The following is a 16,829-nucleotide window of genomic DNA, read 5'->3' as shown; positions in this document are numbered from 1 at the left end:
CCCCTTTTGTCCACCTCAGCAGCCCTGTGTTACCGCCCTCTGCTTGGAGATGGAGCCTGGCTTAAGAGGGAAGCTTGTCAAAGAACGAGAAATCACTTCCTCGTGGCTGTTTTTCAGCTCTCTCTGAGGTGATCCATGAATTAGATAGCTCATCCTCGGTATACAGCTTGACGGGGTTTATTAAAATGTTGGATCATGTCATGCATGGACGCTCTGGGCTTACAGATACTTGCAAGCTCATTGCTGCAGCAGGACTTAGGAGCATATAAGCAAACCACTGTGCTGCAAGACTACACCAACCTATTCCTCAGGAGCGAAAATACCCACGTGTTACTCATTAACCCCTGCTGGCATGAAACCATTGCTCCAGTCAGGAGAAAAAAATCCCAGTTCTCTTGCAAAGAAGCAGAGTGAGCTCCCAGAAGCTGCCAGATGCACATTTTTCTCACCCCCTCTTAAAATAGAACTGCAATTTTAATTTACTCAGATGAATGAGCCGTTGACTAAACAGACATTAATTTTAAAATTCACATTAAGAAAAGAGACACTCGGGATAATTTTGATTGATTTACTTGGCAGAGTTTTGATAGCTACTGAAAAACATACTATTCATGTTTAGGTGAAAAATAAATGGAGTCAAATAAGTGTCACTGCATAGTACTAAGAGGTATATACAGCCACATGTAAAAATGCATAAACACAAACATTTCTGTACAGCAACTTTTCTTTTCAGTCTGTATAGAGAAACACTGGTTTATAATATGGGGAAAATATAAAGCAGACGTACATGCAACAAGGACGTGACAGTTACACGGGTCCCACCTGCCTCCCAAGAGTTACAACAACAACAACAACAAGAATAATAAAAGCCTTTTTCGGGGAAAAAAAAAATTGAAACCTGGAATGTTTTCATGTTGAGGTTTCCAGAGAGCTTCAGATTTCAAATATACCTGAAGTTGATTTAAAGGCTTGATTCAAAGCCCTGTGAAGGCAATGGAAAGACTCCATTGGTTTCAGTGAGCTTGGGGTCAGGCCCAGCTATTTAACCACGATCCCATTCTGCCCTCCCCCAAAATCCGAAGTCTGCAGATAAAAATAAACAATCGTATCATACAAAACTTTGTATATAGAATACAAAAGGTAACCGTTGTCTTTTTGTATAAAATACAACTTTCTGATAGTATATTTATTTCACATATGTATAAATATAACCCAAATAATATGATTTCATTATTACTACCAAAATATTATTATTTTTTGGTTTTGTTTTTTGTTTTTGTTTTTGTTCTTTTTTTTTTTTACAAAAGTTTACAAAACAAATAATTCTTTATATTTACAACCCAATACTGCGAAGAGTGCTCGGTCGACGATGAAAAATAGACTCCAAGGGTAGTGCACTGAGCCATTGCAAAGAAAGGAAAACAAAGACACTAACTCTGCTTGGACACAGGTGTTCTGTAGAAATGACACTGGATTCAAGTTTTGGTAGCCAGAAGTCTTTCGCCAGCTCCTATTTCAAATGCATCGGGCGTATCTTTACAGGACTGCAGTGGCCTCTGCCTTGCTGGGTTTACTTAAGACAGAATGACTTTTTGATCCCAGGGATGCCCAGTGTCTCCTCCACTGCAGGCTGGGGCCAACAGGACAAAGCTCGACATTGAATCCAGCACTGGATGATAGCTTGAAGTCTTGGGATCAGCTCATCAACTTAGCATTATTTTACATCATTTGAGGATCTGGAAAACAATCTGGTCTCAGTACAGGTGGCTTTCTCAATGGCATGAGAGTGCAGCTGAAGTTAGCAGACTTTAGTGCTCATTGCTTGTGATGAGACTAACCAAGCCTCAGCTTTAGCATCAGAATTGTCTGCTCATACAAGAGGTTGGGTGGTCACTGCTGACCTGCTCATAGATGGTGTGTGTGCCTGTGCGCTGATCTTCACACTTCACACAACTCCTAGCTACTATTTCACTCTAGTTTTGCACAGTATTTAGGGGATGCATTTGTTAGACTGCATCTGTATCACTCCCAAAGTAGGTAGGGTGCCAGCGGCCTGAGCTGAAAAGCTTTTTAAAGACTTGGAAACATCAGTACTGCATGCACTCCAGAGAAAACTGGGGATAAAATGGAGCTTTCTGGGCAGCTGAGCCACCATGGGATGCAAGGCAGCGATGTACAGCGATCACTAGGTGGGGCAGAAGGGACACTCCAGCATGGTTTCTCATCTCTCTCGTGAACAGTGTGTCTGGGAATTAATAGCATCATGGACCACCTGCCTCAACTGGTATGTCTCACCAAACGCCCATGTTACACCTTTCTTGGAGGTGCTGGCACTTGTGCGTGTGACCGTGCTTCTTGAAACATCATGAAAAATTGTGCCCACATGAAATGACAGTGAGAAATAACTGGAAAAGCCTTATAAAAACCTCTCTTGAGAAATAGGTCAGATAAGTGCAGAGGCTATTGTCAGATAGTCTACTCATCCCACTGCCACTAACAAGAGTGAATAAAGCACTTGCACGGATGGGGTAGAGCAGTGCCTCTTGGCGCTGAGGCATGTGAACGTAGGCATTGTATTCCTTTGCCACATCTAGTTTTAACTAATTCAGAGGAGGCTGTGAAACACGTCTCGCCACATCATTTTAAAGAACAGCATTTTCATTTGAATTGCAAGATCTGCTCCCATTTCTGAATCCTCCTGCCAGACTCACAGTAGAGCTACTTTATTGTGACATAGGACCTCTTTCTGATGTCCTTACTGTTCAAGCCTGTAGACTATTCTGTAGCAGTGAAGTCAAGCAGTGTGGAACCCATATCCCTACTACTCTTTTGTGTTAGCCTTCAATGCAAGGTAGCTGCAAACTTGCTATGACTCAAGTTAACTTCCTACTGATATACAGAAATTGCTCAAGGCAACGTTAGCTGAACCATCCTCAAAAAAACAGAATAGATTATTGAGTTGAGTGCCCAGAAATATTCTTTAAAACTGTTCAATTTACAAGCATAGATGTAGATAAGTGAATACTGCAGGTAACTCAGGTGGTTACAATGGATGTGTATGCATGCTGGTTCCAGAGGCAGCACCCTTGTACTCTGCTGAAGGAAGCTGTGTTGACATGAGCCATTGTTGGACTTCTTAAACTCCCCTCATATGCCAAAGGTGAGCTTTGGAAAGTGGAGCCAAAATACTGTGCAATCAAAATGGTACTCTCCCATTCAGAGAGACTTGAATTCCTGCAGGGAAGAACCTGTTTGATAGAATGGGACTGGGCTGAATTACCTGACCCGCGCTTTGGGTTAAGATAAAAACAGGAATACTTGCTGTGGCTTCACTGAGCCACATCATGTATTTGCCCTCCTGCAAGTTGGACTGGGAAAGTAGCCCATGAGAGTCAAACTGTGAGCACCTTTCTCAATTAATTTGTCCATTAAGTCACTGGTGTTCTTGGGGTAGGGCAAGGTGGCAAAGGGAGGCTCCCAAGCTCTGGCATAGTTCATGTCATGTCTCCCTCTGTGCTCCAAATGTGCTGCTGACAGGAAGACAGCCTCCTCTGATACTGGCTGCAGGCGCTGGCAAAAGAGAGAATGCAAAAACTAGAGCACACCGAGTTACATGCTGATGTCTGTTGCACGATCTATTTCCTTCTTTCCTTGGATGGGACCACTTACCCTTTTGTGTGGTACAAAACATAGAAGATTTAAAACAAAACCATTGGAAACACAAGTGTGAGTCTGTACTATGTAGAAGTAAACAGTTTTTGTAACGCCACGAGATTTACACAGAGCCTGATTCTGTCAGGGCTGAGTAGTCCCAACGTAGTTAAGGGCTGCGAAGACAATGACTGAAGATCTCTGGACCACTTGGGCTGCTACTTACACTCAGAGAAATGATGTTTCACAGCCCATACTACTACTCTCTGGTGCTTCAGTGTGTGGGAAGCTAAGTGTTTTTCCACACAGCACCCATGAGAAGAACTAATGAGTTTGCAATGTGCTGGGCACCAGCGTGGGGAACAGACCCTTCACGTATTCTCACTCCTTTCTGGCAGGCATGACTACCATTTACATTACTGTTTGATCAGGGAGACATCACCGCTGTTCCTAGAGCAACTCTTCAAACAAGGTGGTTGCCCTATGTGGTATTTTAAAGGACAACCCAGTTACTGGAGTGTAAGTTAATAAAGCAGATTGTTGGCATCTAAAGAAAAAGCTAACGTCCTTACTGCTTCTTCATCTCTTTCACCCTTGGCACTGTCACTTATGAGTGGTTCCCCAAAATCTCATCAAGATTGATGTCTTTCATCCAGTCATCATTACCAGGTTCCGTTTTCAGTAAAGAATCTATAAAGTCTGAATCACTGTTGAGCGCAGGTCCTATACTGTCACTCTGCTGGTTCAGAAAGTCAAACGCGAGGTCACTACTGTGGTCGCCTCCTTGGTAAGCTCGGGAGTTTTGGTTGGTAGATGTGAAACTGGTAGGCGGCAGAGATGACGGAGGCGTCATACTTGTTCCTGGCTGACTCAAGGTAGGCACAGTCTGTCCTCTTATCTGGTTAGGTCTTACACTTAGACCTCGTAGCGAACCAGTAGATTGTCCATTTACAGTCTGGTGCATTTGGTTCAGAGGAGGTCTCATTTGGACTCCTGCTGTTAACTGATTAGGAGGTGCCAACGCACGCTGAGGAAAATGCTGGTTGCCCATGTTGCGTTGCAAAGACTGGTTAGAATATGGAGTGCTTGTGGGAAAACGGACACCTGTGGGTTTCAGTGCGTCCTGCTGCTTCACAGCAGCTTCTTGCGGGGCCCAGTTCTGAGCAGTGGCCGTAGCTGTGATCATCACATTGGGTGGTCTTTGCACGGGGATACCTGTGGCTCCGTGGTTCAAACTTGGCCTTACTTGCTGTGAGCTGACCACTGACCCAGTCCCAAAAGCAGCTACGTTGTTGCTCTGCGTCATGGTTTGCTGTCGGGTCATCATGGGATTATTCTGAGTGGGCAGGACTTGGTTTTGGTTTCTGTGTGGCTGCATTTGGTTCATTCCTGAAGTCACACTGTACGCACTCTGTTGGTTGCAAGGAAGGTTCCCGTAGCAGCCCATACTCCGAGCAGCAGGAACAGAAGGCATTCGGGTCCCAGCAGGGGTGGACATGAGGCTGGAGCTCTGAGGCATGATGCTGTGTGTTGAAATTGGGTTTGATAAGGACATGCTGGAGCTCATGCTCACAGCTGGAGAACCACCTGGAAAGGAGAAAACATGCGTGTTAAAACGTAAGTGTGTCAATGCATGGTGCCATTCAAATACCGACAGGTTAAAAATCCAGAATTTCTTGAGTGAGATATCTTGCTCAGGTAGGATTTACATGTACTTGTTTGAAGCCTTAAAGATGCCTATCAGCTAATGGGTGTTTTGCTTTATATGAAGCCACTGGTGGTCTTTCCATCCTTTCAGAGAACATCAGATAAGCCAGAAGAGGTGCTTGCTGGAAGAGAAATATTGGAATAAGGAGGGATAGATAGAATCAAAGGGAAGGAACGAACACTTTTCTGTTTTTTTTTTTTTTTTAATAGAAATGTAGGACGAAACCCACTTAAGTGAGTTAAGACTCATATTTCCCTTTTCTCCTGCCCAGCCAAGACTGCATCTCATCCACTTGCAGCACACAGCCTCTGCCCTGGGCACCAGCCAGGACAGCTGCTCAGTTCTGTGACCTGCTAGCTCCTGTGTGGTGACCAAGCAGGCATGAGACCATTGTTTATGAAGTGCAAGGGTCTCAATTAATTCCAGGCCCCATTGGCTGTCTGAAGAAGACCAAACATTTTCTAGATATAGACATAGATGTAGATAGCTGAAACCATCTACAAAGCCAGGCTGAATTTGACTAACTTTGACTTCATCACCAAATTTTGTTATGCATTAGTCTGTTTGATTATTTTTATCAGCTGGTCCATCATCAATCCCTTCTTACTCTGCAGGTGCTTAAAGACCATGACTGCATCTGCAGTGTTCTCCAGTATCCCAGTGTGTGGCATATTTTCCAGTCCTCAGTCTTTTCAAAACTTGCCAGTTTTCAGCATCTCACTTCAAGGCTATACATCACAGCTACCCACAGTATTTAATGGCTCTTGCACAATTCCAGAATGGATGTAAAGCAAGCTTTTTATTTCTTGTTCAGCACCACTTCAGATTGTGTTCTTTCAGTTGTATTTGCAGAGACATCTGGAGGCCTATTCCTATTAGCCATTTCCTTACATGCCATGTTAATTTTTTATTACTCTGGTTTCTTAATCAAAATATGCAGTACCAAGCTGTATGCTTTAAAGTATACTACCTGAACGACTATTACCTTTATCAACGAGTGTGGTTTCATTGAAAGAAAAAATACCATAACAGTTTGAAAAGATGTCTTTTATGAAAAACCCACATTGCCTGACATTAATTATATACTCTTCTTAAATTCTTTATTACATAGGCTACATTAGCTCCCCAGTACTTTTGCTGGGCTCCACATTAGGTCACTATGGCATCAATTAGCTAGTTACTCTTTTAATTTTTATTATGGCTTTAGTTTTCTTCCTTGGAGTTTCAGGACTAAATAAAAAGTGACATTAAGAATTTGGAGAACCTCTCAGCCAGCTCTTGTAGAACTCTTGAACACAAATCATGCACATACATATTTAAAAAGTCTAAGTTTAGTAACAGCTGTTTAATATACTGTTCCTGTTGAAATTTCACCATAATGATGTTCAGTTTACTGAGACTGGAATAGAATAAAAGAATTATCACGTATTTCTGCTGTTTCTGCATTATTTTTATACATATGCTATTGCTGTTTAGAAACAGATGCAAAGGATTCCTTTTTCACTTAAGTACTTGAAAACAATCTCCTCCCAGTTCATTATTAACACCGAGTTTGACTCCACAAGAGTTGCTTATTCCAAATCAATATAAACAGACACCCAGACTGAGAAGCTCACCTTATCCTGGAAGGTGAGCTCTTCACAAACTGGCTCCAAGTAGGAGATGCTTACTTACAAAACAATTTAAGGAGACTGATCTAGCTGTAGATGTCCCTATTCATTGCAGAGGAGTCAGACTGGATGACCATTGAAGGTCCCTCCCAACTCAAATGATTCTGTGATTCAAAGAGCCCACCATTGGATTCTCCCCTGTGTGCTACACTGCTCGTGGGAAGAAAATCAGTGCTATGCAGGAAGGATCACATTTAGCCTGTCTTTGGCTTTGCTGGTGGTTTGTGTGTTGCTTTCTGCTTGTAGGGGTAATAGAGATCAGGGCCCTCAGACTTTGCTCCCTGAAGCTGCTGGTGAGGTGGAGGAATGGCATAGGAAACATTTCCAAAGACCTGGAACAGCATAGAGGGAGAGCAATCCTCTCTCTGCAGTCAAAATGAAGCAGCTGCAACAGGTTGGCGGGGTCACTGCACTCACTGTGGGATGAAGCCCTATGGGGTGACCCTGCCAGCTGTGGGGAGCCCCGAGGGTTGGCATCCTGCTCCTTGTGTAAATGCCATGCACTTTAAGGAGCATGAGCTCGGGACATGGGTTGTACATGTTGCGTAAAAGACAAAGTTTCTCTCTCTTTTTTTTTTTTTTTTTGTATTGCTATTTTTATCCTTTTATTTTTAACACGAATATTTTCCATCCTGATTTCTTCCAGATGGGAAGACATTTCTCCCTGAGCAGTGCTGCACACAGCAGCTGGACACCCTGGGCAGCAGCGGTTTGAGACGCCCTCACTGCCCCATTCACCTGCTGGTGTCAGGGGCTTATTGCTGTGATGCAGCACTGGAGGGAAAAGCACAGAGGAATAAAATACTTCACCACATGTCTCCAGGCCTTTATGGATTTTTAGTTAACTTGTTGGTTTTTTTCTCCCTGACCTGAGCAAAGCTCTTCCCAGAAAAACAGGGAACAGATTCCCCGTGTTGCTGCCTTATGCAAGAGTTTCCTAACCACTCCATCTGGTAGCCAGCGCAGCCCTTTCTCCCAGGCTCACCCAAAATGCTGCTCTCCTCCCTGGTGTTCCTCAGTGGGGAGGTTTGCATGGGCAAGTGCTGCCAATCTCATATGTTGCAAACCCAGGAGATGCGTCTCCAAATGCCACAAGGCCTGGCAAGGAGTCCATCAGATTTGAAACAAGGAGAGCCACATAACAATGGCGACCTACTTGTTTTGGAGCCCTTCGCAGACGTGGCTGCAGCCATTTCCATGTTCTCTCTCAGGCTAGAGATGTGTTGTTTACAAGTGTAAGCCAAGAATCTCAGTTAATCATTTGATTCCAGGAATGAGCCTTTAAGCAACACACAAAATCACAGGATTCCCTAGCAAAACTGCCAGCATAGTCAAAGCATTTGTTTTAACAGCACAGGAAGTACCCAGCCAGCAAAAAGGGCCCCGTGGCACTGGCCTTGCTGTGGGCATCAGTGATGCTTGTGCAAAGTTACTGAAGACAGGAAATGCTCAGACTTGTTAGAAAGCAGCAGGTTGTAGAATGCAGCAAGTTTGTCACTGCTAGGACTTGCAAACAGCAAAGCAGTGGATGGACATCTCCATGTTGGTGCTGTGTCAGCAGCTCAGGCAGAGGGTGGCAAAGGAGCTGCACTTGGGAACCCATTAAAGATGTAAGAGAAAGTGAAGAAGTTCAGCTACAAAGGATAGGTAGGAATGAAAGGCTCATAACTGCCCAGGGAGGTTGTGGATTCTCCTTCTCTGGAGATATTCAAGACCCGCATGGATGCCTACCTGTGCAGCCTGCTGTAGGGGGCCTGCTTTGCAGGGGGGTTGGACTCAAGGATCTATAGAACACCCTTTTAAAACCTACAGTTCTGTGATTTTGTGATATCTCTGCTGAATTTGCAGAGCCAACAGCTAAGGAAAAAAACTAAAACATCTTTTTCTTTCCTTGGTGTATTGCATGTAGAGATCGCTAGAAGGTAAGGATCGCTTTATACTTAAATGCACAAACACTGCAGGATAAAGAACATCCTTGATCCTACCTGCTGCACTCCCTCCAACCTCCTCTCTCTCCACAGCACCTTTTCCTTACTCTGTACTCAGAGTAGCCCACAGCCAACCAGTGACACAAATGGCATGGAAGCCCAGCAGTTCTGCGCTCCCAACCTAGGCTCTCCACAGAGGAGAGGACTCAGGAGCTGAAGCAAAGTACCTGTCTACTCTTGGCAGTTGTGGCTGAATACTGGGACTTTTATCCCACTGCTTGGCTGATCTGTTGAAATGCTGCTTGTAGTGAAGCACTGAGGCATATAAAAAATGGACTAAAAGTTCAAATGGTAGCTCTGGTGCCCATGGTGGCATCATATGTAATACTTAAGAATCAGCGTAAGAGTCTTCATGCTGTAAATAAGCTTCTGTTTGAAGGGAAGAATGTTTCTAGTCTCAATCCCTGAAGCAAGAAGTACCAGAAGAGAAACTTCTGGACAGAGCGAGGCTGCATATTCACAAAGACACCTCTGTATAAGGTATTTCAGTGCACGTCTTCTCCAAGCAGTGCTGAAGTGAGGGGTACCCGTAAAATCAGGCCCTTGTTATCAGTGGATGCCTGTTCTCTTCTGGAGGAAAAAGTTTCTTCTAGTACATGGACACTTACCAGGATACTGGTTTGCTTGTTGCATGTTGACCACGTTCCTTCTTTGGTCTTTATAATCTGGTGGTGGTCGTGTCAAGTGTCTGTTCAACTGATCTTGTGGAGTGATTTTCTCCTAGAGGATGAGAGTAGAAATTTGTTAATTTAGCAAGAAGGGCCCAAACCTGCATGGTCCACACCTGCCCCCTGACTATGTCAACATTTCTCAGCCCATTTCACCCATGCTCACCTGGGTGAATGTGCACAGCTGGCAAAGAGGATTTCAGCTTGCCATTAAATATGCTTTGTCCTATCTCTCCCTCCTCCCTTCCTCCTACACTGGAGGAGTTGCCACAGAAATAAACAAGATCCATTGCTTTGTACCCCTCCTGTCTCTTCTCATCATAGATACAATCAGGAGACGTGTCCAGGGCTTAGCAAAGACTGTACTAGGATGGTTGTTTATAGTGTTATACCACTGCCCTGTGTTTCTGTGTACATGTACATGGCACTATCTTACTTATTCTAGGAGTGCAAGCACTGGGGAAAGGACAGTGAGGAAAGAAAGCTGAAAAAGCAATGTAGTAGGGGAGCTTTTTTATTTTGGGCCTGAAGGGACACACATCTAGTGAAAGGAAGATAGAAGCCCATGTCCTTGAATTGAAATCTAATTGCCCTGTCCTCATAAAGACTCACTAAGTGCAGGTGCTGGAGTCAGCTGCAAATCTCTCATCAGCATCAAAACACAATGAAGCTATCCTGTTACTGGACACTGATTCTGTGATTTGGCGTCTCCAGAGTGTTCCTGCCCTGCAACTTCTTGGTGAGGCTTGGAGCTCTGTGGTCAACTCTGAGCTCCTCAGTACAAGACACACATAGACTTACTGGCCACCAACAGAGGGCCACCAAGATGGTGAAGGGACTGGAGCACCTCTCCTGTGAGGAGAAGCTGAGAGAGCTGGGACCATTCAGTGTGGAGATGAGAAGGCTTAGGGGGATCTCATTAATGTCCATAAGTACCTGAGAGGTGGGTGCAAAGGGGATGAAGCCAGGCTCTTGTCAGTGGTGCCCAGTGCCAGGACAGAAGGCAATGGGCACAAACTGGAACACAGGATGTTCCTTCTGACCACCAGAAGCAGCTCTGTGCTGTGCAGGTGACAGAGCAGTGGCACAGGTTACACAAAGGCTGTGGGGTCTCCTCCCTGGAGATCTTCCAAAGCCGCCTGGACACGGCCCTGGGCACCGTGCTCTGGGTGTCCCTGCTGGAGCAGGGGTTGGGCCACATGGACCCAGAGGTCCCTTCCAACTTTAACAACCTTATGATTCTGAGATATGTGGCTCCGTGGCATGAAAAAGCGTCTTTGACCACCTTAGTCTTGAGTAAGTCATTGCTGGTGTATGTGTGCCTCTTGGAGTCAGGCCTACAAGGCAGGCCTCACTTCTCCACGACATGCTCACCAATGCACCTGAGCTTTGTACTTGCAGGCCTGAGGCTGGCTAATCCAGGGCAATTTCTACCCAAAATCTATGGGGAAATCATATGAAAGGCTCCCTGTGCTCTCCCACTGGGCATGAGGGGAAAAGCTATTTCTGGGCAGTGGTCAAGGGCATCCAGTGGCCCAGCCGCAAATTTGTATTAAGGAGCCTGGATATGCTCAGACAGCAAACCAGCTCATCACTGTGTGAGAGGACCAGGCCTGGTGTGTGTCTGAAGCCAGTCAGATTTACTCAGGGCTCTTCTACCTGAAAAAGCACACAAGTGGACTTTCTCATGACAAATCTATTTTTTTTTTCTCCTGCAAGAGGCACTCAGAAATGCTGGGAGAAAAGCCTTTCTTGTAGCATTTAGGCATTTCCCTAATGCATTCCAAAAGTGAGATTTATAAAGCTCAATTCAGTATACCAGTCAGCCTTGTAAGAAAAAGGCAAGTTAACCTGCAGGCAATCCCAACAAAAAATGCAACTAGGCTTTGTGCGTATTGCCACGTCCACAATACAAAACAAATGAAAGCTGATCAAAAATCTCATTCTGTAGAGTTATTTTAATTTCTGTTAAGCTTTTACTTATTTTTCAGAAGAGCTATGTGAGCAATTAACTTTTTTGTTCTGATGAAAACTCAGGAAACTGCAGCACAGAGCTGAGTTGACGCTTCAGTTCTCTTTTGTGTAAATTAAAAAGCTAACAGTTACTTCTCTTACAGGACAATGAAATCCTGAATTTCAAACTCAGGTCTTTTTAGTTTGTATTTTTGGAGCATACACACATTTGTAAACAAAGAGACATCTATAAAAATATGGATTTTATTTTTGTAGTTGTTTTGAAAATATCCACACAAAACCATGGATGTTTTTCCGTTTCTATGTTCTTCCGTGGCATTCACTAAACATACCAGTTTTTCTGAATCCATTTTTATCAAGGATAATCCAAGTTTTGGATTCAAAATGCCATGCCAACATGAATGGGTGTGCCCTGTAGGCTCTCCTGAGGTACATAAGCCATAGGCTGAGGGTCTGGTATCACCTTGACCTGGGGCAGCTGGGATGCCCCTTTGCATTGGCCATGCTTATCTAGCACCTTCAGTAGATTTGTGTGGTATCAATGGCAATGCTACTTTAGCAGAACAAAACTAGTGGGTTCTGGGGTCTATCACTTCTATCAATACCACACATATCCCCCTTGCCTCAGTTAACAAGGGAGGGAGAAGAACTGGCTACAATTATCTGGAAACGTACAGACAAAAATGGAGAAAGAAGAATTCACGGGCAATCCCAGACAAGCACACAGATTTGTTTTGAACACTACTATCAATGTACCCAATCCCTGCTTACACATAGGCCCTTTATACCATGCTGCCTAGTTTGCCAAGCCTGGAAATCAGACTTGCTCTGAAGTGAAGACAGTGCAGCAGTGCACCTTAGCTTATCTTACAAGGAAAACCACTGAAAATATTCATATGCCGGGGATTAAGCATATCATTAGCTCTTATAACAAAGCTACAGTAGCTCTGATATTTCAGTTGTTTCATATAAACTGAAGTAGTTTTGAAAGGGCATGTTGAAGTGCTGAGAAATATGAGGCACGCTCTAGAAGGCCTCGGCTTTGTCGAAATAACCTCAGCTTTGGGTACTTTCTTCTCCCTGCCTTAGCTTTCTTTTCTATAATTTCCATAAAAATCTTTTCCCCGTAAAATAAGGAACTGGGAAACTTACAGCTTCTGCCAACATCTGCTGCTGTAGGAGGAGTTGTTTTTGCTCCATCATTTGCCGTTGCAGAGCCTGCTTCTTTTCCATCAGTTGCTGATTCAACATTGATTGCTGGGATGAGTTCATGTAGCCACTTCCAGTGTTTGGATTTGAGCAAGAACTGGAGTTTGGAGTGGGGCCAGCTCCCTGGCCTACCACAGAGTGTTGATCCTGAAACAGAAAAAATGGCTCATGAAGGATGAAAATAATAACAAGCAACAAGAAAGGGAAATAATCCCTTTTATGCAATTTGCTCAAGTGCAGGGGACAGTCCACGGGTTCTCAGGACAAGTGACTGATACAAAGGCTTTGACAAAATAAGTAAGGGATGGGGTAACTTTATCGCTCATGGAAGACTATGAAAACTTGCCAGGTGGTTCCAGTGGAAAACCTTGATGTTGTACCAGGAGCCTGGGAAACATTAACAGAAGTAACTGAGCTGTCCCGCAGACCTTTCAGGAAACTTCCATTGGGCTGCATAGCAGCTTGTTTGACCACAAGGGAACAAACTCCTCATCTGGTTCCTACCACCTGGTGAGCAGCAGCAAGAATTGTTTAGAGACACATTGCTGGAGGAGACTCACTGCTACAAGTGATATTTACTTTTAGAAAATATAGAAGTCGCAAGCTGAAACTTTGCAGTGGGGTGAGTGATGGTATTTTCCTTTGTCCCTTCACTTCCCTCACCAGAACAGTCTCTGAGATTGCTGATTGTCTTCAATTAGCACTAGATTAAACAAGTAGGCTTAGAACATACTGGCTTCCTTGATAGAACAAATATGTTACTGGACAGGACCTTTAAGAGGGATTTGGGATCTCCCTGGTCTTTTCCATGAATTTCAATATGCTTCCTCTTCTCCATATCATAGAATCATAGCATCATTAAGGTTGGAAAAGACCTCTATCATCTAGTCCAACTGTCCACCTGCCACCAATATTATCCAGTAAACCATGCCCCTAAGTACTCCCCCTTTCTTCAACACCTCCAGGGATGGTGACTCCACCACATCCCTGGGCAGGCTGTTCCATTGCCTGACCATTCTTTCAGAGAATAAGTTTTTCCTTATATTCAATCTATGGGCAGCTTCATGTGGATCAGGCCCTGGGCAACCTGTTTTAGCTGTGCATATCCTTGTTCATTGGAGGGGAGTTGGACTAGATGACCTTTAAAGGTTCCTTCCAACTCTAAGGATTCTGTGATTCTATGATTTTATGTGGAAGGGTTGACAAAAGGTCATCTCAATGAGGAAGGTACTTGGGAAGTCCGGACTGTACATTCAGGATGAGAACAGACATGGGATGAGAATATGCTGCTCATTTTCTTTTACCCATGGTGTCTGTTGACAGAAATATGTTTTCTGTCTACTTGCTCCACCAGTGTTTGCTACTTGGATCTTCACCAAATGTGAGAAAGGACTTTCTCAATCAGCACACAAAAATGTGTTAGCCCACAAAAATATTCAGCCTATGTTGGATCACTTGATAGTCAGGTGCTCCTTAGCTGCAAGAAAACAGGACTGGAGAGGTCACAACTGTTATGAGAAACATCAGTTTTCTGACTCTGCTTTGTTGCAATTCAGCACAGAAACCAGCTGGTGAATTCTGTATAACTTAATACCCAGCAGGATATTTTGACATGGCACTGGGGCAAATCCATAGCAAGGGCAGTGTGGTGCCCCATGGAGTGGCACTTCTCAGTCCTGAGGTGCAGTCCCAGGGTGAAGCCCTGCTCCATGACCATGGCCTCTCATGGCACCCGGGGAAAGAAGGACCAACCAACAGTGAAAGAAGAACGGGCCGGGCTGCCTTCCACACCCTGCAACCCGCAGGGAACCGATGGCAATCACTTTGAAAACCCCAGGAAAGCTCATTTCCGCGTCTTAGCTTTTGCTCGGCACACAAAAGCACCCTCTCACACACAGTAACATGCATACTGCAAACTAATCCAACTTATCTTTATACCATCTGGCATGGAAGAAACACAACGATTGTTGGAGTTATTTCTATTTTAAAATAATTCTGTGGCTTTTAGATGGGGCTACAGCGCAGAGCTAGCTGGATACAAGTTTTTAGTGTCTCTTAATGAAATAAAAACTGTGACTTTCTTCTGGAGCCACCTGCAGCCCCCAGGGCAGTGTTACAAACCCACCCTTGAAAATTTATTGGGCTCTTACACAATTATATCCCGCACACTTTCCTTCAGTTCCAGAAGGAATCCGGGATTGCTCAGCACTGCCACATTTTTCAGCCCTTATGTTAGCTGCAAGATAGAAACTACCTCCTCTCAACAGACCTGCTTGCCAAGTTGTTGCGCAAACTTTTTTGTCTTTCTTAAAATATTTTGAAAAGAAAAATATGTTACAATAAATTGGCTTTGACTTCTATATTCAAATGACACTCTAGCTTGAACCCAGCCACATGTTATATCCATTAATAGAATTCATCTGTTGTGTTTTTGCACAGATAATGCAGGCTCCACCAAATGTGCTTTCATAGTCCAGTATAAAAAAAAACAACCCCAAAACCAACAGCAACAACAAACCAACAAAGCCCAACCTTTTCTCTCTCCCTTATCCCCTGCCAGCCCCTGTGAGCTGTGCGGAGGGACTTTGTTTAACATAAACTGGGCAGTGTCCATTCAAGCTACCTATCAAAGAAAGCTTTTCTTTAACAGCAATTGGCACGATGCAGTCGCTGCTTGGCAAAAAGGCCCTGAGAAAACAGTATAAATCAAGGACTCAGAGCCAGTTTGCTTTTTTGCATTCAGTCCTTTCACTGCTGTTCATGAAATGTCAGCGTGAGCCGATGAGGCCGCGTTGTGCTCCTTATCCAGTCGCGCTCCCATGGGCAGCGGTGTGCTGGGAGGAGGCAGAGCAGCTCCAGCAGCACAGGGATGAGCTGTGGATCCTTCCTAAAGCCCTTCTCTGCCCCTCACTCACATCCCTGCTGACCAGGGGGTGTTTGCTGCCACTGGTGACATCTCTCACCGAAGTTACTGGGAGATACAGAACCGATGAGGAACAGGAGAGCAGCAGGGACAGCGAGACGAGATGGCGCAGAGCTGGGAGCACAGCCGGGCTTTTGTTTGCCAGCACCACAAAGAACATCGTGCTCAAATGTTTAGATCAGCAGTAAATCAAAGCATTTAAGATCGGATTTGCCTTTCACTTTCCCTGCTGCAACTGACTTGTATTCATGCACATAAAGAGAGGCTTTGGCTTCCAACTTACATATGTGTTAGAATAATAAATCTTTTCTTTCTTTTTCTTTTTCTTTTTCTTTTTCTTTTTCTTTTTCTTTTTCTTTTTCTTTTTCTTTTTCTTTTTCTTTTTCTTTCCCTTTTCCTTTCCCTTTTTCTTTTCCTTTTTCTTTTTTCTTTTTTCTTTTTTTCTTTCTCTCTCCTCTCCTCTCCTCTCCTCTCCTCTCCTCTCCTCTCCTCTCCTCTCCTCTCCTCTCCTCTCCTCTCCTCTCCTCTCCTCTCCTCTCCTCTCCTCTCCTCTCCTCTCCTCTCCTCTCCTCTCCTCTCCTCTCCTCTCCTCTCCTCTCCTCTCCTCTCCTCTCCTCTCCTCTCCTCTCCTCTCCTCTCCTCTCCTCTCCTCTCCTCTCCTCTCCTCTCCTCTCCTCTCCTCTCCTCTGTCCATTTCCTTCCCTTTCCTTCCCTTTCCTTCCCTTTCCTTCCCTTTCCTTCCCTTTCCTTCCCTTTCCTTCCCTTTCCTTCCCTTTCCTTCCCTTTCCTTCCCTTTCCTCCCCTCCCCTCCCCTCCCCTCCCCTCCCCTCCCCTCCCCTCCCCTCCCCTCCCCTCCCCTCCCCTCCCCTCCCCTCCCCTCCCCTCCCCTCCCCTCCCTTCCCTTCCCTTCCCTTCCCTTCCCTTCCCTTCCCTTCCCTTCCCTTCCCTTCCCTTCCCTTCCCTTCCCTTCCCTTCCCTTCCCTTCCCTTCCCTTCCCTTCCCTTCCCTTCCCTTCCCTTCCCTTCCCTTCCCTTCCCT

The 16,829-nt window shown here is 44.8% G+C and overlaps 1 protein-coding gene across 1 annotated transcript in view; it reads right to left on the bottom strand.

Moving 5' to 3' along the window:
* Nucleotides 1–554: 554 nt before the first annotated feature.
* Nucleotides 555–16,829, bottom strand: part of MAML2 (mastermind like transcriptional coactivator 2) — a 212,273-nt gene continuing 195,998 nt past the window's right edge. The window contains exons 4-6 of the mRNA XM_015280608.4: nucleotides 12,812–13,015; nucleotides 9,626–9,737; nucleotides 555–5,238 (exon numbers count right to left, since the gene is read on the bottom strand). Coding sequence (XP_015136094.2) covers nucleotides 4,259–5,238; nucleotides 9,626–9,737; nucleotides 12,812–13,015 — 1,296 coding nt within the window. The 3' untranslated portion in view covers nucleotides 555–4,258. The remainder of the gene's footprint in view (nucleotides 5,239–9,625; nucleotides 9,738–12,811; nucleotides 13,016–16,829) is intronic.

The sequence above is a fragment of the Gallus gallus genome, chromosome 1, assembly GCF_016699485.2.
Source record: "Gallus gallus isolate bGalGal1 chromosome 1, bGalGal1.mat.broiler.GRCg7b, whole genome shotgun sequence".
NCBI lineage: Eukaryota > Metazoa > Chordata > Aves > Galliformes > Phasianidae > Gallus > Gallus gallus.
This window is presented reverse-complemented; position numbering and strand designations above follow the sequence as displayed.